Source organism: Nilaparvata lugens, chromosome 12 (assembly GCF_014356525.2).
Source record: "Nilaparvata lugens isolate BPH chromosome 12, ASM1435652v1, whole genome shotgun sequence".
NCBI classification, from domain to species: domain Eukaryota; kingdom Metazoa; phylum Arthropoda; class Insecta; order Hemiptera; family Delphacidae; genus Nilaparvata; species Nilaparvata lugens.
In genome coordinates this window covers 3,189,379-3,211,718 of record NC_052515.1, presented here as the reverse complement: position 1 = coordinate 3,211,718, position 22,340 = coordinate 3,189,379, and the positions used below count along the sequence as shown (strand labels likewise).

Here is a 22,340-nt window from a genome sequence, read left to right as displayed (position 1 = left end):
AAAATAAGGATAAGGACGAATATAAAGAGGAGGATTCTTTTGATGTGGATGATGGAGGATGTTATTTCTAGAAGAAATAAAAATCTGACAATTATTTGCTATTTATTTATTCACTTATGAGTTATATTCAAAATTTATTTAGTCATTTATCCATTTATTTATTTTATGAGTTCCCAAAAAGTATTAGTCCTCATACCAATGGAAATTGCATTGCTCATTTAATATAAAAAATCATGAATAATATAAAAAATCAGTTGTCTGTTGAAAAAATTCAAAACTCCTGCAATATAGAGAAACAAAACTCGTAGTTGATATGGCGTTTTGATTTTTTAACTATAAGTATTTGTGAGATTTTTTGAAATAATACAGGGCTCTGAATTTGCACTTGACCACAAGGGACATTAAGCGCTGGTTGCGCAAAAGTGGGTTGAATTTAAATCGTGATTAATTTCAAAACCCTTTAATTGCTTTAATTAAAACCCTTCTCGTGATTAATTAAAACCCTTCTCTGATTGCTTCTCGTAAAATTAATCACGATCAAAATTTGACCGGCTTTTGTGCAACTGGGCCTGAAATTAAAAGACCCTCAAAATTTACTATTGAAAAACCCTAATAAATGAAACCAGAAGAAGTAATTTTCCACACAGTAATAATAATATTAATATCGAGTGACCTGGCTGGCTCAGGTCTGGTGTCAGAGTTTTCAGGTCGCAACTGATCAATTTCAGGGCCTCTGACATGACCCAACGACTGCTTTTTAGGCAGCCGGGACCGACGGCTTAACGTGTTCATCTAAAACACGGGAGTGGCCCGAGATAAATATCTTGCCCGGGCCGGGATTTGAACCCGGGCCTCTGAATCATAAAGCCATTATCTGACCCACTCGACTACGGCCACGCCCCATTCCTCACAGTTAAAATATTATGTTTCAACGAGTCATCTGGTCTTAGGAATAGCAATCAATCACTTGAAAAAATCATGTGTTCATATTTTTATTCCTATTATTTATTTTTATTAATTATTGATCAAATTCGATGGCAGATTAGATTTCAGTAAAATTTAGTGGTAAAGTATTCTAAATTTTGAATCAAAAAATTGAAAATTATCATGCCAACTGAATTGGAACTGATAGCTCTTGAAACTGAATTTGAACTGTATTTGACATTTACGAAAAGACTAGTTCTAAATCTCCCTGACTCTGATGGTAAGTGTATTCTCTTCTTTCATCTATTTATGTAATTAAAAAAGTATATAACAAATAATATGTATTGTAAAACATTCAAATATTTGATGAAACCAAATCAATTCTAAACATTAATCACCTATCAAAAATAGTACTGTTTAGTAAAGATGCGTTTAAACCAAAGTTGTCAACAAAATGTTATTTACAAATTAATGATAGTTCTCTACAAAAATGAAAACAAGTTGCTGTCTCAAATAGAACAAAAATGTTGTCACTTTTTTAGGGCAGGGAATGAATACTATTATTTCTTATAGGAGTATTCACTCATTGGCAGAATAACTGCGCTGCTCATGAAGAGAACAATTTTAGAACTTTTTAGCAGATTACCCGTGCTCCGCAAGGGTCTATTTTAAAACGACAAAATAAAAAACTTGATGTAATAAAATCTCGAAGAGTTTGAAATAGGCCTAGAACCATCTTCTGTTAATTAAGAATCTTTATGCAAGTTAATCAGTCTAGTAGTTCAGACGTGATGATGCGTCAAACATAAGTTTCCTATCTTGTACGTGTATAAGCCAGCTCTTTCCTTTATTATAGTATAGATGAAAGTGTTCATCATTCTATTAATTGGTAGAATTGAAATTTGTGAACTTTCACATAATAGTGAATAAAGACTGGAGACGTTTTATTAAATCCATCTGAAATATCAATTAAGTTACTGTATGTCTGTATTGAAGTGATAGTTATGTAGCCTATACTTATGAGATCTTCCTATAGATCAATTTGGGAATGGAACAGTTTTAGGCTTCAAGCCTGTTGTTCCTTCCCCATTCATTCATAGTTGAGAATGATATTGTATCTATCAATGTATATATGAATGTATAAATAGTACCTAACCTGTATCCTATGTATATTTATTTTATTTGTACATTCATTGTACAAAACACTATAATCATAATATAGTTATGACATTGGAGGAAAAACTAGGCTGAGCCTGTACTATTTCTCTCCAAAAATGTTGATGTATCCCTATACTTGAGGAATGAAAATTGAAATATTTGCCAAAAATTATTGTATTCCAATGATTATTATCATTTGTAAAAATATTTCTTGTATTTGGCAAATTAAATGTTGATATTGAACACATTATACTTTATAAGCTACCTTATACATTCTGATTCTTCTTTAATTATCCACATTTTTAGAACCGTTATCATCATGCCACAAAAATGCCTATGTATACATAAAAATCATTATCTTCATTATTAATTTGTGTGTTAGATCGTACCAGAGCAGCAATATGGTTGCAAAAGTTGCGTAGTGTCACAAATGATGAGCAGAAAAAGTTGAGAAACGAGCATCTGAAGTTGCTGCTATTTGCCCTGCATCGACGGAGTATGCTCAGTGTCTTCGCGAGGCCTCCACCCGAGGAACTCGAGTCATTCCACGATGGACTCACGGTAAATTAACCAAAATTCACTAATTATAAAACACTGGAAAATAGCCTAAATGTATCACGAATTTATTAAAAACTTGTTAACATGTTTCAGCGCCTATGGTGTCATATCTTCAGTGTGACAATTCAAAACTTAAAATAAATTGTAGGTAACAAAAACTGTATCTGAATTTAAAATTCACTATTCAAACGCTAGTATATTCTGGAAATAGAATATAGTGCGAGTCTTGGCCCACCAATATCGGTGTTGCCAGATTGTGTGGAATTGCAACTTCCCCATGCAATCCCAGTCTACAGTATGCATTCAACCTGACAACGTTGCATCTTCCCTAAGCATTATTACAATATGTAATATAATGATCGAGGAGGTAGCATATTTTGAAGCAACGTATTGGAGTTTGTATAGAGTTGATTTTAATAGCGTTCCTTTAAGCAGCCTGCACACAGGGACAATATAATATTATTACTGTACAATATCAGTTATCTAATTATTATAACAAGGCCTCACAACTAGAATAAAAACATCATAGAAACTAAAGCTTGGTGTTATATCATAGAGAAAAAATAGCGTAAGTAGATATCCCATGGTATAGGGAATTTATGTCGCAACTTTTACTGTTATGTCAAGCCGATTACTATCGATTATTGTCAATTTTTACTGTTTGTTGGGGTGATAGTGTATGAACGACTCTATTTGAGAGACTACCAGGGTCACACAGCTGCATAGGGAAGAACTATGTGAACTATCGGCTTGGGATAACAGTAAAACTTGCGACATAAACGCCCTATACCATGGGATATTTATGCTATCGTTTCTCTATGGTTATATTTAATTGTAGGTATAGACTCTACTAAACTATAACATGGAATAGACTCTCAGGCCCAGTTGCAGAAAAGCCTGATAAATTATAATAATAATAGACTTCAAATTTGGAACATAAACGACCTATACCATATGGAATATCTTCTTATGCTTTATATTTTCTCTATGGTATCACCATTTAATGATACAGTATCGCCACAAAATGATACAGTATTACCACAATATGATACAGTATTATCTTAATTTGATACACAATACCAACAGTTGATACAAAAATCGACTTCAAATTTGGAACATAAACGACCTATACCATATGGGATATCTCCTTATGTTAATCTTTCCTCTATGGTATCTCCATAGATGATACAGTATCGCCACAAAATGATACAGTATTACCACACATGATACAGTATCATCTTAACTTGATACACAACGCCAAAATTTGATACAAAACTTCCAAATTTAGATGTATTTTTTTAATTTAAAAAGGATTTTTGTGTGTTTTGAATGTAAATTGAGTGTGTAACTGAAGAATGTTGAAGTGACACATAACCTAGCTACATTTGGACTGTTGTATAAATTAGAATTGGAACCGTTTTGGGCGTTAGCCTGTAGTACTTTTCTGTAAGTTGTGTAATTTTGAGTTATTAAATAAATAAACTTTGAATGAATTCTACAAACCATAAGTTATCTTCTCTATAGTAATACCATAGAGAAACAATAGCATAAGTAGATATCCCATGGTATAGGGCGTTTATGTCGCAACTTTTACTGTTATCTCAAGCCGATAGCTCATGTATTTCTTTCCCGTAGAGCTTTATGACGCTGGTAGTCTCTCATATTGTGCTGTTCATACACTCTTACCCGGTCAAAACAGTAAATATCGACAATAATCGGCTTGGGATAACAGTAAAAGCTGCGACATAATCGCCCTATAGCATGGGATATCTACTTACGATATTGTTTCTCTATGGTAATACTTTCTTCATTTCTGGTTGCAGCTACTGGAAATGACTCGGGAGCTTATAGAGTTGACTGAGAAGAAGCAAGCCGGAGTTGAGAACAGTGGAGAATGTCCTCTGCCTCCTGTATCCACCAGCATATCAGCTGATCTGAAGGAATACTGTGCCTCCCAGACTATTCCCAAGTTTGGGGCACATGTTTACTATGCTGTCTCCAATGAGCCAATCCAGATGTGGTCCAAGTCACCCAACTGTGTCTGTCCAGATGCGTCCGAAATTCCCAATCCTCTCCAGTGGGAGCTCAGGCTTTCAAGGCTTACTGATCATGTGCTGGAGACACAGTAAGTTTCAACCTCATCAAAATTTGAGTTTCACGTGAGGTCCACGTTCTAATGACAGTGGAGGAAGATGAGAGAGCATCCTTGTTGGCGATTCTCTGCCTTGTCACTGCCTTCCATAGAGGATAGCTGCTCTGTAGTGAGGTCCATGTTGTAATGGCAGTGGAGAGAGATTGGGGAACAGCGTTGCAGATCCTCTTGCCTTGCCACTGCCTTCTGTAGAGGATAGCTGATACTGTAAAGGTGCGTACAGACTTTCGCTCTGCTCCGCAACCGAACGTCACTCGAGCAGAGCGATTGATGATCGACCGGGGAGCAAGAGTGGAACGCGAGAAGAGCTAACATCTCCCATAACTTTCATGATAGGTGCGACTGCCGAGCGATAGCGGTACGAGGGCGGAGCGTGCGCGGAGCGGGATGGAGGCGCGTATATCTGTACGCACCTTTATATCTGATGTAATGTAAACTATTCATTCTTGTTGAAATTAATCAATTGTATATTTTTCATCAAGAGAATTAATTTTCCATTAAGAGAATATAGTTTCCAATGATTAAGACTCACTCCTATGATCTGACTCTGAATTATCAATGATTAGAACTGCAATGATAGATTTTAAAAAAGCATACGACTGCATCCACAGAAGATCAATGTTAAAAATTTTGAGACACTTAGGACTCCATCCAAAACTTATAAAAATGATAGAGCTAACACTGACGAATACAACGTCCAAGATCAAATTCAGAGGGGAACTGTCCAGATCTTTTGTAGTAGAAACAGGTTTGAGGCAAGGAGATGGCCTGTCGCCACTGTTGTTCAATTGTGCCCTGGAATATATAATGAGAGAATGGTATAAGATTAATCCAAAAAATATCAAAGTTGGAACTTCTAGAGATAATATAATTTGAACTGCTTGGGATTTGCTGATGACCTTGCACTGCCTGCTAACAATATTCAAGAACAAAGAAACAAATAAATACACTACAGACTATTTCTCAGAAGATTGGCCTTAAAATATCTTTTGAAAAAACAGAACTCATGCTAACTGATCCACCTCTTGCAAAGAAAATCCGTATAGGAGATCAAGAAATAAAGATTGTAGACAGTTTCAAATATCTAGGTGAAATCATAACCTACAATCTCAATGAGAATCGAACGTGGGACAGTAGACTGAATAAGTTGAGAAGAGCACAGTATGCCACAAAGAACACTTACAACAAGAAATCACTATCAATAGCCACAAAATTGAAGCATTACAAGACAGTCACTCAACCGGTAATAACTTACGCAAGTGAAACCATCTTTAAAACTACCAATACCATCGCAATAGACAAATTACTAAAAATCGAAAGAAGAATCATCAGAACCTGTATTAACAAGAACTATCAAGTAGATGGACACTGGAGATTAGCTTCCAACGAAACTGTTTACAAAGAAATTGAACCTGTCACAAGTACAATAAAAAAAAAGCGAATATCTTTCTTCGGTCACCTGATTAGAGCTTCGGAGGACAGACTAAGCACAAGAATTATTGAAAAGTTGTGGAAAAGTAAAACAAATATAAATGGATTGACGAACTCAAGGAGGATATGAGAGAGTTGAATATAACATTCGAAGATTTGAAGAACAAGTCGGACAACATCAGAATCCTGAAGGACAAACAGACCAGACTGCAGATCAAAGTCAGACACAGAATGGGAAGAGTGATTTCGGACGAGGAAAGGAAATTAATTTCTGAACGAATGAAGAAATATTGGGCTGAGAGAGGACGGAGTAAAGGTGGAAGATACTGACTACAGTGGTCCAATGAAGGCCATAAATTTAATATATAATAAATAAATAAACTTTGAATGAATTCTACAAACCATAAGTTATCTTCTCTATAGTAATACCATAGAGAAACAATAGCATAAGTAGATATCCCATGGTATAGGGCGTTTATGTCGCAACTTTTACTGTTATCTCAAGCCGATAGCTCATGTATTTCTTTCCCGTAGAGCTTTATGACGCGGTAGTCTCTCATATTGTGCTGTTCATACACTCTCATCCCAACAAAACAGTAAAAAATCGACAATAATCGACATTAATTGGCTTGAGTTAACAGTAAAAGTTGCGAAAAGCCCTACATCATGGGATATCTACTTATGCTATTGTTTCTGTTAAATATTGAATAAATAATACTCTTCATATCAACCAACCATCTTATTATACATTTAAGACTAGACTGTTATTAACGTTCTGGTAACTAATGCATTGAAATCATATGATAATAAATATCATAAATATCACCGGTCAAAACAGTAAATATCGACAGTAATCGGCTTGGATAACAGTAAAAGCTGCGACATAATCGCCCTATAGCATGGGATATCTACTTACGATATTGTTTCTCTATGGTAATACTTTCTTCATTTCTGGTTGCAGCTACTGGAGATGACTCGGGAGCTTATAGAGTTGACTGAGAAGAAGCAAGCCGGAGTTGAGAACAGTGGAGAATGTCCTCTGCCTCCTGTATCCACCAGCATATCAGCTGATCTGAAGGAATACTGTGCCTCCCAGACTATTCCGAAGTTTGGGGCACATGTGTACTATGCTGTCTCCAGTGAGCCAATCCAGATGTGGTCCAAGTCACCCAACTGTGTCTGTCCAGATGCGTCCGAAATTCCCAATCCTCTCCAGTGGGAGCTCAGGCTTTCAAGGCTTACTGATCATGTCCTGGAGACACAGTAAGTTTCAACCTCATCAAAATTTGAGTTTTATTCTCTAGAGTGAGGTCCACGTTTCAATGACAGTGAAGGAAGATGAGAGAGCATCCGTGTTGCCGATTCTCTGCCTTTTCACTGCCTTCTATAGAGGATAGCTTCTCTGTAGTGAGGTCCACGTTGTAATGGAAAGAGATTGGGGAACAGCGTTGCAGATCCTCTTGCCTTGCCACTGCCTTCTGTAGAGGATAGCTGACACTGTAAAGGTGAGTACAGCATTTCGCCTTAGAGAAACGATAGCGTGAGTAGATATCCCATGGTATAGGGCGTTTATGTCGCAACTTTTACTGTTATCCCAAGCCAATAGTTCACGTAGTTCTTTCCCATGCAGTGTGACGCTGGTAGTCTCTCAAATTGTGCCGTTTCTACACTCTCACCACAACAAAACAGTAAAAATTGACAAAAATCTACAGTAATCGGCTTGAGATAACAGTAAAAGTTGCGACATGAACGCCTATACCATGGGATATCTACTTACGCTATTGTTTCTCTATGATTTCGCTCTGCTCCGCAACCGAACGTCACTCGAGCAGAGCGATTGATGATCGACCGGGGAGCAAGAGTGGAACGCGAGAAGAGCTAACATCTCCCATAACGTTCATGATCGGTGCGACTGCGGAGCGATGGCGGAGCGTGTGCGGAGCGGGTTGGAGGCGCGTATATCTGTACGCACCTTTATATCTGATGTAATTTAAACTATTCATTCTTGTTGAAATTAATCAATTGTATATTTTTCATCAAGATAATATATTTTTCATTAAGAGAATATATTTTTCATCAAGAGAATTGATTTTTCATCAAGAGAATATAGTTTCCAATGATTAAGACTCACTCAAATGATCTGACTCTAAATTATCAACGATTAGAACTGCAATGATGATGATTTTGATAACTGACAGATGATAATGACTTAAATGATCAAATAATAATTTTCATAATTGGGATCGAATATTTGGTTGATAATATTATATTATTGCATTGTTAAAAACGATCCAGTATCATTGCAAAGCTAGAAAAGGATATCGCTATCTGCTTTGTCGAATGATAGACAAGGATAGCAGCACCAATGTTGATCAAACACTGTCATTATAACGTGGACCTCACTATATATTAATTATTAAATTTTAGAGAATCTTAATGTGGTTTCAACAACGGCCAGGATATTGAAATAGAGCAGGCTATAGCTCTATGGCCCGGTTGCACAACAGCCGGTTAAATTTTAACCGTGATTAATTTCACGACAACCAATTAGAGAAGGCGTTTTTGAAAAGACGGCTACTCTGATTGGTTCTCGTGGAATTAATCACGGTTAAGATTTAACCGGCTGTTGTGCAACCGGCATTTGGCCTCTAACCAAAAAAGACCACTGACGATGATGCCTTAAGTTGTGGAGTTTCTCCATATTAAATTGGAATAAAAGAGATGTTGTCAATTCCACTCAATGATTTGTAGTTGGTATTCAATATTATTCCTTGATACACTCTCAACAAAAGTATCTCTAATCAAGTTATTTCTTGATTAACATTTTATATTGAGGTCCACGTTCTAATAACAGTGGAGGAAGATGGGAGAACATTGCCGATTCTCTGCCTTGCTAATACCTTCTATAGAGGATAGCTGATACCGGTGTATCTGATGTAATATTAACTGTTTTTTTTTTGTTTCAAATAATCAATTATATTTTATTCGTCAAGAAAATAATTATATAAATATTCTAATGGTTAAATGATAAATTTTTAATAACTTTGTTGTAGTTCTGACACTGTGTTAAATATTTAGATTGAATATTTTGTTAATCAATTAGATTTCTACATTGTTAAAACATAACACTCCTTTGCAGTGTTACAATCTGGCAATTTTGTGGAGCTAGAAGGAGATATATCTGCTTTGTCGAATGATAAACAAGGATAGCAGCACCAATATTGATCAAACACTGCCATTATAACGTGGACCTCACTATATATTAATGCTTTTAGAGAACCATATGAACCATCTAAAATTTTATATTAATGCTTTTAAATTTTAGAGAACCTCACTGTAACTTGATCAAAGGCTAGGATATTTAAAATGTACACGATATAGCTCAACGATTTGTACAGTGTAACTTGGTTATTGCGGCAGCTACAGGTTTACCTTTCATTTTTCCTCGGTTTAGAATTAAGATTTTGTAACTTCTTTTATAGTGTTACTCTGATATAGCCTCATAAAATGTGTGGTGCCTTAAATGACGTTATAACCAAGCTCCACTGTTGTTGATATTCACAGAGAATAATATCATTCCTTGATACACTCTTAACAAAAGTCTAATCTCCTATCTATACTATAATCAAGGAAAGAACTGGCTTATACAAGTACGGTATTGGGAAATTATGTTTGACGCACCATCACGTCTGATCTACTGGACTGATTAACTTGAAATATTTCTTATCTCGATTCTCAATCAACCGAGGATAGAGTTATAGGCCTATTTTCAATTCTTCAAGATTTTATTGCGTCAAGTTTTAAAATAGACCCTCGCGGAGCACGGGTTACCTGATGGTCTTTAATAATTATCAAATAAAGTTTTATCTTTCACCTATTAATTATCTCTGTGTGACGTTTCAATACAGTATGCAGGGCACAAAAATACAAACTTCACAAATTTCTGAATTATTTTAATAATTTTGCAGGGCTGAAGCGGACAGACTGGTAGCAGAGGCCGAGAAAGGTGACAAGACAGAGATGCTGATGAAAGAGCATGACGATACACACGTATTGCCCAAGATAGAGGCAGATATGGTCGCAAAAAAAGAGACTCCATTCCAGTGGAAGCCTGACTCCCTCCTCTTACTCCATCAATATTATGACTTCACAGATGTCGGCGTGTGAGTATCAAACTAAAAATCAACTCACATTAGATTCACAGGATTTAATTTGTATTTTTGTTCAACTAGTAGTTCTGTGAACAGTAGACCTCACGCAGTATTCTCATCCACAAGTGCCTGATTGAAACTATAGACCTTATGGAAATGCAGCAATAAATGCTTCTCCACACATCTGTGTAATCACTTGTCAGCTGATTTATGATGAATAATAACTATAGTCTGATTTTTACTCTAATATTGGCGTATGAAGGAGGCTCCTTTTTCCTTTTATATTACCCTTGGAATGCAAAATTTCCAAAAACTTTGTATGTACATCGACGCGCAATTAAAAAAGGAACATACCTGTCAAATTTCATGAAAATCTATTACCGCGCTTCGCCGTAAATGCGCAACATATAAACATATGAACATTTAAACATTCAAACATTTAAACATTCAAACATTAATATTCAAGCATTTAAACATTAAGAGAAATGCCAAACCGTCGACTTGAATCTTAGACCTCACTTCGCTCGGTCAATAATAATTAGAAATCAACCACTTATCAATCTTTACTGATAAAATGAATAAATTTAATGATATGTATTACCTTGTAATTGTAGCAATTGGTTCGTCAGAAAAAAACACACAAAACAAATATATCAACAAAGGGGAAATTGATATAGCCTATATTAGTAAGCAAATTTAGTCTGGTGCAAAAAACACAATATCACATGAAGGAAGACAGTATCCCATAAAGTTAATGTATTATTTTTTTATGGTAACATCCGGATACAGTTATTTAATACGACCATAAAGGAACAATAGCGTAAGTAGATATCCCATGGTATAGGGCGTTTATGTCGCAACTTTTACTGTTATCTTAAGCCGATTACTGTCGACTTTGACTTTTGACTTTGACTATTTGACTTTTTCATGTACATTTTCATGTATGTTTTGGAAAGAAATAAATGATTGATTGATTGATTGACTATTGTCGATTTTTACTGTTTTGAACGGGTAAGAGTGTATGAACGGCACAATGTGAGAGACTTACCAGCGTCACACAGCTTCACAGCAAAGAACTACGTGGACTATCAGCTTGAGATAACAGTAAAAGTTGCGACATAAACGTCCTATACCATGGGATATCCACGTGCTATTGTTTCTCTATTATACGACATAAAACATTGAAACAACAGAATTTCAATCACACCAAGGTACCTAAATTTACAGCATTCAATTTGGATTTTCGTTTAATAAAAATTAACTACTTTTCAATCTTTACTGATACGACATGGAGCAATGAAAAAACAGAGCTTCATATACACCAAGGTACCTAGAATGTACATTGATTTACACCAATGTGCTACTATAGCTGTTTATTAATGTATTTATTATTTTCATCACATTACATCATAAATTGGGAATACTCCCATTTGATAGATGATTTGTCAAAATAATTGCATCCTTAGAACTAAGTAGCATGTTTAATAAGTAAAATAAAACAGTAACAGTATATAACAAATTATATAACAAAGTGTTGTCTAAATTAATGAAAAGAATATAAAAACTTGTAGTCATGGGTCATTTTCAAGTTGAAATGTAGAAAATGACCCAAGTTATGGTCGAAACTAGTCATTGAAATATTTTAAAGTTTTTAATAATAAAGGGTACTACAAGTTTTTGTATTATTTTTTGATCGAGCGAAGTGAGGTCTAAGATTCAAGTCGACGGTTTGGCATTTCTCTTAATGTTTAAATGTTTGAATGTTCAAATGTTTAAATGTTTATATGTTGCGCGTTTACGGCAAAACGCGGTAATAGATTTTCATGAACTTTGACAGGTATGTTCCTTTTTTAATTGCGCGTCGACGTATATACAAGGTTTTTGGAAATTTTGCATTTCAAGGATAATATAAAAGGAAAAAGGAGCCTCCTTCATACGCCAATATAAGAGTAAAAATCAGACTAGAATTATTCATCATAAATCAGCTGACAAGTGATTACACAGATGTGTGGAGAAGCCAGTCTATTGCTGCTCTATTGCTGTATTTCCATATACGGTCTATAGTTCCAATCAGGTACTTGGGGATGAGAATACTGCGTGAGGTCTACTGTTCCCAGAACTACTAGTATTAATTTGTACAAAAGTAGCCCATATAAGTGAAGTGTTTTTACAAAGTGTAGTCTGTATTAACTATATCATTATTCTAACTTAAGTCCTAAACGTGAGAATTTTACATTTTTTAGAGCATAGAGAAACAATAGCTTAAGTAGATATCCCATGGTATAGGGCGTTTATATAAGTGGTAGTATGTAGTGGTTGTATGTGGTAAGTATGGTAGCCCATATAAGTGAAGTGTTTTTACAAAGTGTAGTTTGTATTAACTATATCATTATTCTAACTTAAGTCCTAAACGTGAGAATTTTACATTTTTTAGAGCATAGAGAAACAATAGCTTAAGTAGATATCCCATGGTATAGGGCGTTTATGTCGCAACTTTTACTGTTATCTCAAGCCGATAGTCCATGTAGATCTTCTCCGTGAAGCTGTGTGACGCTGGTAGTCTCTCATATTGTGCCGTTCTTACACTCTCACCCCAACAAAACAGTAAAAATCTACAATAATCGATATTAATTGGCTTGAGTTAACAGTAAAAGTTGCGAAATAAACGCCCTATATCATGGGATATCTACTTATGCTATTGTTTCTCTATGGTTCAGAGTGTCATTGAGTTTCACCTTATTATCTGGAAAATTATAATTTTTGCGATATATTTGATTGTTTATCAGATTTGATTTAATGTTTCTACTGTTTTCCAGAGCTGAAGACCTAGAGGAGCAAGGTAAAATGCAGTTGGAGCTTGACGAGTTGGCATTAGAGATTGTGGGCCACAGCTTACCAGGCAGGCAGAGGGTGGTCGTGAGAGAGCCCTACTACAAGGGAATGCCTCCTGATTTCTCTGAGAGGAGGAATCACGGAGTTGTCGAAGGTAGTGATTCTATGTCATTTATTCATTTACTATAGTGAGGTCCACGTTATAATGGCAGTGGAGAAATATATGAGAACAACGTTGCAGATCCTCAGTTTTGTCAATGTCTATATAAATAATAAAATTTGAAATGAGAATGCATGTAGCAGTAACTTTTAGAGCTACTCAATATATTTAAAATGAATAGACTATAGTGAGGTCCACGTTATAACGGCAGTGTTTGATTTGCAATGGTATTGCTATCCTTGTCTATCATTCAACAAAGCGTAGCTTCTTTACCATTCTATAGAAGCGTAGCTGATACAGGTTTATTGATGTAATATTAACTGTTCATTCTCGTTTAAAATAATCAGTTATATTTCATTAAGCAGGAAATTATATTTTTCAATAATTTAATAATGAATTTTCATAATTAAGATGAAATATTTTGTTAATTAATTATTAATTCAGCATTGTTAGAAGACGATCAGGCAACAGAGCAAAGTGTGAAAGAGATAGGCTATCCGCTTTGTTGAATGATAGACAAGGATGGCAATACCATTGGTAATCAAACACTGCCATTATAACGTGGACCTCACTATAGTCTATTCTTTTTAAAGATATGAATAGCTCTAGAAGATACTGCTACATATTATATTTTTATTTCAAATTTTATTATTTATTCAATCATAAAAAAATCATAGGTATGATCGATTGAATGATTGAGTGCTCAATTTATGTAGATTACAATATTATACTCGTGTAGATTTCACTGACTAATGCTCTTGAATACAATGGAGTGTGTGTGTGTGTGTGTGTGTGAGAGAGAGAGAGAGAGAGCTGGTGTGAGTTTGATATTAGATTAGAGTTCTCTATTCATGTATTTTACAATATATACTGGCTTATAATTATATATTACTGACCACCAATTTACATTAAATCAAAGTATAACTCATTCTACAGATGAAAATTACTGAGATATTCCAATTATTCAAATGCTAATGAATTAATTATTATTATTAAACGAAAATCCAAATTAAATGCTGACCTCCCCGAAGACCTCTGTTACTGCAAATATTGACAACAGGGTAAACAGCTAGATGGAAATTCGATGAGCGCTACTATTCAAAAATTATTTGTTCCCGGCTGACCAATAATTTTTGAATAGTAGCGCTCATCGAATTTCCATCTAGCTGTTTACCCTGTTGTCAATATTTGCAGTAGCAGAAGTCTTCAGGGTGAATTACTGCATTCAATTTTGATTTTCGTTCAATAATAGTATTAATAATAAATATAACTAATTATTTAACGAATTCTACAAAGTATTCAAACCTAACAAACTCTAGCCTTATCTTGGACTGTGTTATCACCTATAAATTCAAAATAAAAATTGCACAATGACTACCTTATTATTTTATCTACCAATGTTTTTACATCATTTGTATCGTAAATGAATGATAGAATTTTTTCACTTTTTGTGTAGTTGAGAAGTTGATATTGTGGTAATTAAATAAAAAGACTAAGAAATTGTCAAAAACCACAGATTTATTGATAGTTAGAAAGACCGGTTTCGGTTGTTACACCATTGTCAAACTCTGATAAACCGTTTAAACGAGTGGTTTTTGACAATTTCTTAGTCTTTTTTATCTAAAATGATTAAATTAATTATTGGATGAAATTGGATAAATTATCAATTACAATGAAGATAGAATCCATTTTGAAAAACGATAATATAATATTGAGATGTAACTACAGGATGTTGCAGCCCTGTAGTCCTATAATTTTCACTGACCTCATGAGTGGATCTCATAACAGACATCGAATCAGATATGCTGAGGCAACTTGAATCACAGCAATGTATTACAGGAGATGATAGAAACAGGAAAGTGGCAACTCTGTCGTCCTACCATTCCCACTGACTTCACAACGTAACTCTCTCACTTCTCACTGAGTCCAGAAAGTGGGTTATGAATCATTCGTTTCAAAAATTCAAGACGAACTTGATAATTGAGTCAGATCTCTTATATTATTGATTTGTGTTACACTAATAATTTAAGTTTTTCGTTTCATCAATTCAAGTCGAATCTGATGTTTGAGACAAGTTTTCGTTATGTTACAGATTTTAGCTCGAGTTCATCTTCAGATGAGATGGAATCTTCACAAGCAATGGGCTCTAACAACTACACACAAGATGAAACAAGAATACAAAATGGAATAGAAAACCAAAATTCCACTTTAGACATGTCAACGAGAAACTTGTCTACGACATCAAACGGCAATCTCGGCCCTCTGGCCAGAAAGTACCTACCACCTTCCAGCAAATCTCGGTTTGGATTACACCTGGACAACGACACAGACGAATATAAAGTCGGGGAGATGTCGGTCAGTTTTGAGGGAGACGATATTTTGATTGATTTTGATGGAAAAACTGAGCGTTACCCGGGTACAGAGGGTCTGTGGCTACTTATGACAAAAGATGTGGAGGATATAGATTACAAGAAGAACAATTTCACAAATTCGGATTGGAACGTTTATAAGGAGATAATTATACGGGCTAATCCTAACAGGGGTGATAGCGCTGGTATGACACAGTTTTGTTTTTTGAGTTTTGCTTGTTATCTGTTCAAGAAGTGGATGTGGCAGGTGAATGGGGGAGAGGAGGAGGGTAAGAGTGGAGGGGATACGTTTGATGTGAACGATGAGGGATGTTATTTCTAGAGGAGGAAGGAGAATAGAGAAGCAGAAGAGAAGTGAAAAGAAGAAGAAGAAAGAAAATCAGGGGAGTATCAACAATAATTTTCTGAACATCTTGATCTCTAATTCAGCTGCAAATATGATGCAATCAAATCCCTGTCACTGTTATATTATCAGTTTTATGTCATTAATCCAACAGCATAGGAGAAAATGAAAGAAGACTAGAAAAGCGAAGGAGTAAAAATTAGAGGAGAAAATGGAAGAAAAGGAGAGATAAGAGAAGAGGAGTAAATGAAAGAAGAGGAGAGAAAAATAAGATGAGAGAAAGAAAGAAGAGGAGAGAAAAAAGAAGAGGATAATCATAATGTGAGGACAATAATATAATGTGAAGGATTCTTCTCAATATACTCCTAATAATGAGGTGGATTCTCATTCTCCTCAAAAATCTTCTCAATATACTCCTCATAATAGGAAGAAATCCCCTTATAAATCTTTTTATAATTTTCTCCTTATAATGAGAAGAATATTCTCCTTGTAATTTCCCTTATAATGAAAAGGATGCTCCTTATAATTCTCTTCTTATAATGAGACGGATTCTATTGATATAGACGATGATGGATGTTATTTCTAGTGGAAATAATAAATCTCATTGACTGTTACTCATTTCTATTTATTTATCGTCTGATAACTGGAATGAAATGGAATAAAATTAAAAAGTTTTTCATTTGGTGGAGTTGGGACTTCTAAGTCCTCTGCACCACTCAACCTTGATTATTAATTTGTTTACAATTGTCAAACACGATATTGCAACTCAAATTTCAAATTCAAATTAAATTTTGTCAAATCAAACTTTACAATAAATTGGAAGATAACTTTGAAACTCGTATAGAAAGGCGGGGTAGTCTACGTCCCTTCGTGTTATTTGTATCATGACTGTAGCACCAAAAATATATTTTTATGATAAAAGTTTAACCCTGGTGGATTGAATAATGTTGCTTTTGAATGAAAAAGACTAAGAAATTGTCAAAAAACCACTGATTTATTGATACTTAGAAAGACCGGTTTCGGTTATTACACCATTGTAAATCAACATCTGATGTTTATCAGAGATTGACAATGGTGTAATAACCGAAACCGGTCTTTCTAAGTATCAATAAATCAGTGGTTTTTTGACAATTTCTTAGTCTTTTTCATTCAATATGAATAATTACCACAATATCAACTTCTCAACTACACAAAAAAAAAATGTTGCTTTCATTACATTTCTCGAGTATAAGACTCGATTCAGTTATCATTGGGTCGCCAGAGAGCAATCATTGGTGGGTGAGTGCCGGGTGTAATAAAGCAAGCTGATACTCCCGTGAGTAATACCATAAATGAAAGATATCATAAGAAGATATCTCATGGTATAGGTCGTTTATGTTCCAAATTTCAATCCGAATTTTTGTCAACTCAAGCCGATTACTGTCGACATTTCTATTATGACTGTTTTGGCCGGGTGAGAGTGTAAGAACGGCACAGTATGAGAGACTACCAGCGTCACATAGTTTCACAGAAAAAGGAATACTTGAGTTAACAGTGAAAATGGAACATAAACGGCCTATACCATAAGATATCTTGTGCTATATTTTCACTATGGTAATACATCTTGGAGTAGATGATCCACTGTATTAGTTGATAAAAAAATAAGCTAGGTACTAAAACTATCCATAATTGCACTACACTGTGCATGTATAAACTATAATAGTTTTACAAAATATTCTGTGTTTACCATTTTTAAGGCTTTTTTCAAATCTGAAATGACAGACACTGAGGAAAAATCTTGGGTCAATTTACATGCGGTTTGTGTCAAAGGTAAAAGCATTTTTGTATGTGCTTATAAGACAGAAGGAAAGTAGGGAAGTCTTGCTGGACATGTACCTTATCCTAGGAAAAGTAGTGAAGCAGGTTTTATTATTTGTCTTAAAAAAATAATTCCTTGAGTTAAGTTGCGTTGCGTTTACACCAAAGTTTCCAACAAAATGTTTATTTTTCCATTCTTATAGATTCTGTTAGATTAAACGGAACTTGACAAACAAATAAATGCACATCATGTAAGTTATGTTCAATCTAGTAGATTCTATAAAGCTGCGTTTACACCAAAGGTAATAAAAAATGTTGATAACATTACTTAATCCTTATAGATTCTATTGAACATATATTATCATACACATGATGAACATATGTGTTTGTCAAGTTCCATTCAATCTAATAGAATCTATAAGGATTCAGTTATTAACATTTTGTTAATTACTTTGGAGTAAACCCAGCTTAAGGACAGAAAAATAAATAATTATTTTGTTGTCAACAACGCGGCTTTACAAGAAAAAACATTCCATTCTATCTATCACATTTTCCATGCTCATGAAAACATCTGATCATGATAAACATTCAGTTTAAGTCCAAACTCTTTACATCAGTAGCATGTTTGTTTAGGTAGATTCATTTCGGAAAAAATAAATTCAAAATTCTCTGTGGATAAATGCAAAATTTTTAGTAGTTTTTCAACAAACTTCTGACAAAATTAACAAACTTTTAAAGCTTGTTAATAAGGCTGTAAAAATGTCTATAAGAGTTGATGTGGACGATCTTGAAACTGATTTTCAGATCAACTTGTCTGTTGGGAGTCCAACTTCTGGGGCAAATGATGGAGGTAAGCTTTTTTGATATTACTCTAATATTTACCATTTAATATTCATCTATCTAAATCTTATGTTAAAAATATATTAGAAAACTTGTTTAAGCCGCGTTTACACCAAAGTTATTAACAAAATGTTTTTCACCGTCCTTATAGATTCAATTAGATTGAACATAACTTATCATGCGCATGATGAGCATATGTGTTTGTCAAGTTTCGTTCAATCTGATAGAATTTATAAGGATTAATTTATTAACATTTTGTTATTAACTTTGGTGTAAACGCGGCTTCAGATTGAACATAACTTATCATGCACATAATGAGCATATGTGTTTGTCAAGTTCCGTTCAATCTAATAGAATCTATAAGGACGGAAAAATAAACAGTTGGTTGATAGCTTTGGTGTAAACGCAACTTTAGACTTTGATAAATTATGCAACAACTACAACTTTAGGTTTATTATTTGATTGAATTGCTATTTTTCTCTCTTGCAGACGTGAAAATCGAGTCATATTCAACGAACAATACAGGTGTCTGTAAACAAAAAATTAGCAAGAAATGTCCGGAAAAGGCCAAGAAATCATGCAACGGTGCTGGCGCAATATCAGCCATGTCGGCTTTAGACACCTCCGGCTATGGACCAGTAGCCCAGAAGTATCTACCCAAGAAAGGCCATTTTGAGTTCGGAATACACTTTGACAACGAAAGCAAAGGCTACAAAATCGGAAAGGTGCCCATGGCTATTCAAACGGATGACATTCTGGTGAAATATGAGGAGCACGAGGTGTTATACAGGGGAACAGTTGGTCTATGGAGGCTCCTATCTCAGGACATGAGTTATTTCAATGAGGAATTCTACTTCAATGATGAGGACTGGGTGGTTTATATGGAGATTCTGATGAGGACCAACCCTGCAGATTGTGCTAACGATGAGAATGAGGCATGTGAGATCACTCCATTCTCTTATGAAGGTGGAAACCAAGGGGCTCCACACGCTTATCAAGGTGCACACCAAGGGGCTCCACACTCTTATCAAGGTGGAAACCAAGGAATATCAGCATATAACTATGGAAACAATGGACCCCCCTCGTCTTGTTATGGAGGAGGAAATCAAGGAGTCAACCCCCAAAATTATGGTGATGCAAACCAAGGAATATCTGCATATAATTATGGGAATAATGGGGCTCCCACGTCTTGTTATGGAGGGGGTAATCAAGGAGTAAACCCCCAAAATTATGGTGGTGCAAACCAAGGAATATCTGCATATAACTATGGAAACAGTGGGGCTCCCACGTCTTGTTATGGAGGGGGTAATCAAGGAGTCAACCCCCAAAATTATGGTGGTGCAAACCAGGGAATATCTGCATATAATTACGGGAATAATGGAGCCTCATCACCTTGTTATGGAGGTGGAAATCAAGGAGTTTCCGCTTACAATTATGGAGGAGGAAACCAAGGAGGTCCATCATACAACTATGGAGGTTGCAATAAAGGAATAACACCATACTCTTATCAAGGTGGAAACCAAGGATATGAATCTGCATATAATCATGGAGGTTGCAATAAAGGTGCTGTGTCATACTCCAATGGAGGGGGTAATAAAGCAGTTTCTTCGTGTAAATATGGAGGTGGAAATCAAAACATTTCTTCATACAATCATGGAGGTGGTAATCAGAAGGGTTATGGAGGGTGTAATAGTCAAATTGCAGCATACTCTTATGGGGGTGGAAATAAAGGTGTGGCACCATATTCTTATGAAGGAGGAAATAAAGGAAGTGTGTCATATGGAGGCTGTAATAAAGGAGTGGTACCATATTCTTATGGAGGTGGGAATAAAGTAGCTGCAGGATACAATGGGGGTTATAATAAAGGTGGGGCACCATATCATGGTGGCAATGCAGGGGTTACACCATATCAAGGAGGCAATGCAGGAATCACACCATACTCTCAAGGAGGAAATTATGGGATCTCCGCATTCAACAACAGAGACGATGATATCAAAATTGACACTTTCTGTGCTAAAAAAAAAATTAATGCATTATGTGCTGCCACGTCTCTTGGTATCAAACTGGGTGGATATATTCTGACTTTGCTACTGCGTGCTATCTGGAAAGTTGCCAAGGCCAAAATGGGCTTTCTTGGAGGTCTGGTGGAGAAAGCAGGCACCGCTTTGTACGAGGGTGCCAAAGGGTTGGTTGGAGGGGTGGGTGGTGCCTTGTATAATAAGGTAGCCAGCCTGATACCAGGCGCTCCAACGAAAGAGGATCTTCTGAAGTACTGGGAGTGGTTCACATGTCCCAGTTGCACCTACCTGAAGGAACTGGACGAGCTATTGAGGGTTTTGTGCATGTTGCAAAAGCGTGGAGCTAGTGACGCGTGTGGACTTACACAAAGCAGTCTCCTCTACTTAATTCTGGCCAGAATGGTGGCAACTGTTGGAAAAGAGGGGGGACTCGACAAACTGGTCGACTGGATCAAAATCAACAAGGCGCTCATCGCCGAGTGTCGTCTAATTCGTCAGTTGATGTACAACCTGCCCTGGGGCTACCACCATCTCAAGAACCCCATCTGTCCCCCGATCCATGAGAGCATAAGGGGCAGGAAGGAGTGTGCCCAACAGATTGCACGATACGATCGCATGAGAGAGGCGGCCGAGAAGAATGTGGATGCCATCAAGAACGGAATGCAGGTCATTGAGGAGTTGTTCAACGAGGACCCCAACTATTTCGAACAGCTGGACATCTATATAAGCAAGAGTATATCGGGGAAAGATCTCAATACCGCTTTCCGTAATGGGATACAGTTTTTGCAAGTTTATTACAAATAGACTGAAATTCAAACTGGATTGTACGCTGTCAAAATTTGAAAATTCTATAGAATTCTCTCAAAGTATGAGAAAACAAAAACACAAAACCTCTCTACATATTATTTTACATGCATGTTTTCAAAGAACGGTATTACACTTTTCAATATGTAAAGGTCACACACTCATCTACGTTCAGTAAGGAAGACGGTTTCAGAATAGATAGCCGTCCTATCTCTCATTATTCACACCATCGTAGCGTAGATTTCAATATTGAGAGATAGGACGTCTACCGAAGACGTATTTCCAGCTAAACGTAGCAGGGTGTGTAATGACCTCAAGAATTCATTCAATATGAGTGTATCAAAGATTCAAGTATAAAGTATGTGAAGAGGTTTTGTGTTGATGTCTTCTCAAACATTGACAGAATTTTATTGCACAATATGCATTAAGGATTGAAACACTTGCCCTGTAAAACCAACAACTTCAACTCAATCTATTTTCAAAGTTTGAAAATAACTTTAGATTTAGACCATTTTATAACTCAGTCTACCTAAATAAACATTGTTGTATATTTTCCATTGTTTTTCATTTACAATTTATTAGCCATATCTCTTTGGTAGAGAGTTAGTGGGGAGGATATTTTTAATATTCTTTCCAAAGAATGGACATTGATATGTCCAAAGCTCCGCCAATTTATGTAGATGCATAACAATATAATTAATTATCTATAGTTATTATATTACAAATTACTTTTCATATCATATACAGTTCAATAATTATTTTCTTAGTCTATATTATGTAAATTCATCTATAATTTTGCTGTA

The 22,340-nt window shown here is 35.5% G+C and overlaps 2 protein-coding genes across 4 annotated transcripts in view; both read left to right on the top strand.

The window, feature by feature from the left end:
* LOC111055564 overlaps positions 1–16,692 on the top strand; it is a 41,427-nt gene extending 24,735 nt beyond the window's left edge. For 2 of the 3 annotated variants that reach the window (XM_039438679.1, XM_039438677.1), the window contains exons 7-11: positions 2,465–2,643; positions 4,464–4,765; positions 10,192–10,386; positions 13,191–13,360; positions 15,459–16,692. In XM_039438679.1, coding sequence (XP_039294613.1) covers positions 2,465–2,643; positions 4,464–4,765; positions 10,192–10,386; positions 13,191–13,360; positions 15,459–16,057 — 1,445 coding nt within the window. In that variant the 3' untranslated portion in view covers positions 16,058–16,692. Of the gene's footprint in view, positions 1–2,464; positions 2,644–4,463; positions 4,766–7,184; positions 7,487–10,191; positions 10,387–13,190; positions 13,361–15,458 lie in introns of all 3 variants that reach the window. The other variant, XM_039438678.1, reaches the window with a different exon arrangement.
* Positions 16,693–18,414: 1,722 nt separating this feature from the next.
* On the top strand, positions 18,415–22,092 carry LOC111063867. The gene is made up of 2 exons (XM_039438680.1): positions 18,415–18,725; positions 19,205–22,092. Exons 1-2 carry the CDS (start codon positions 18,635–18,637, stop codon positions 21,535–21,537), a joined length of 2,424 nt encoding a protein of 807 aa, XP_039294614.1. The 5' UTR covers positions 18,415–18,634; the 3' UTR covers positions 21,538–22,092.
* The last annotated feature ends 248 nt before the right edge of the window (positions 22,093–22,340 follow it).

Coding starts and splice junctions, on each gene's coding strand:
- LOC111063867 (XM_039438680.1), top strand. CDS start 18,635: ATGTCTATAAGAGTTGATGTGGACGATCTTGAAACTGATTTTCAGATC. Junction 18,726..19,204: donor TTCTGGGGCAAATGATGGAG/GTAAGCTTTTTT, acceptor TCTCTCTTGCAG/ACGTGAAAATCGAGTCATAT.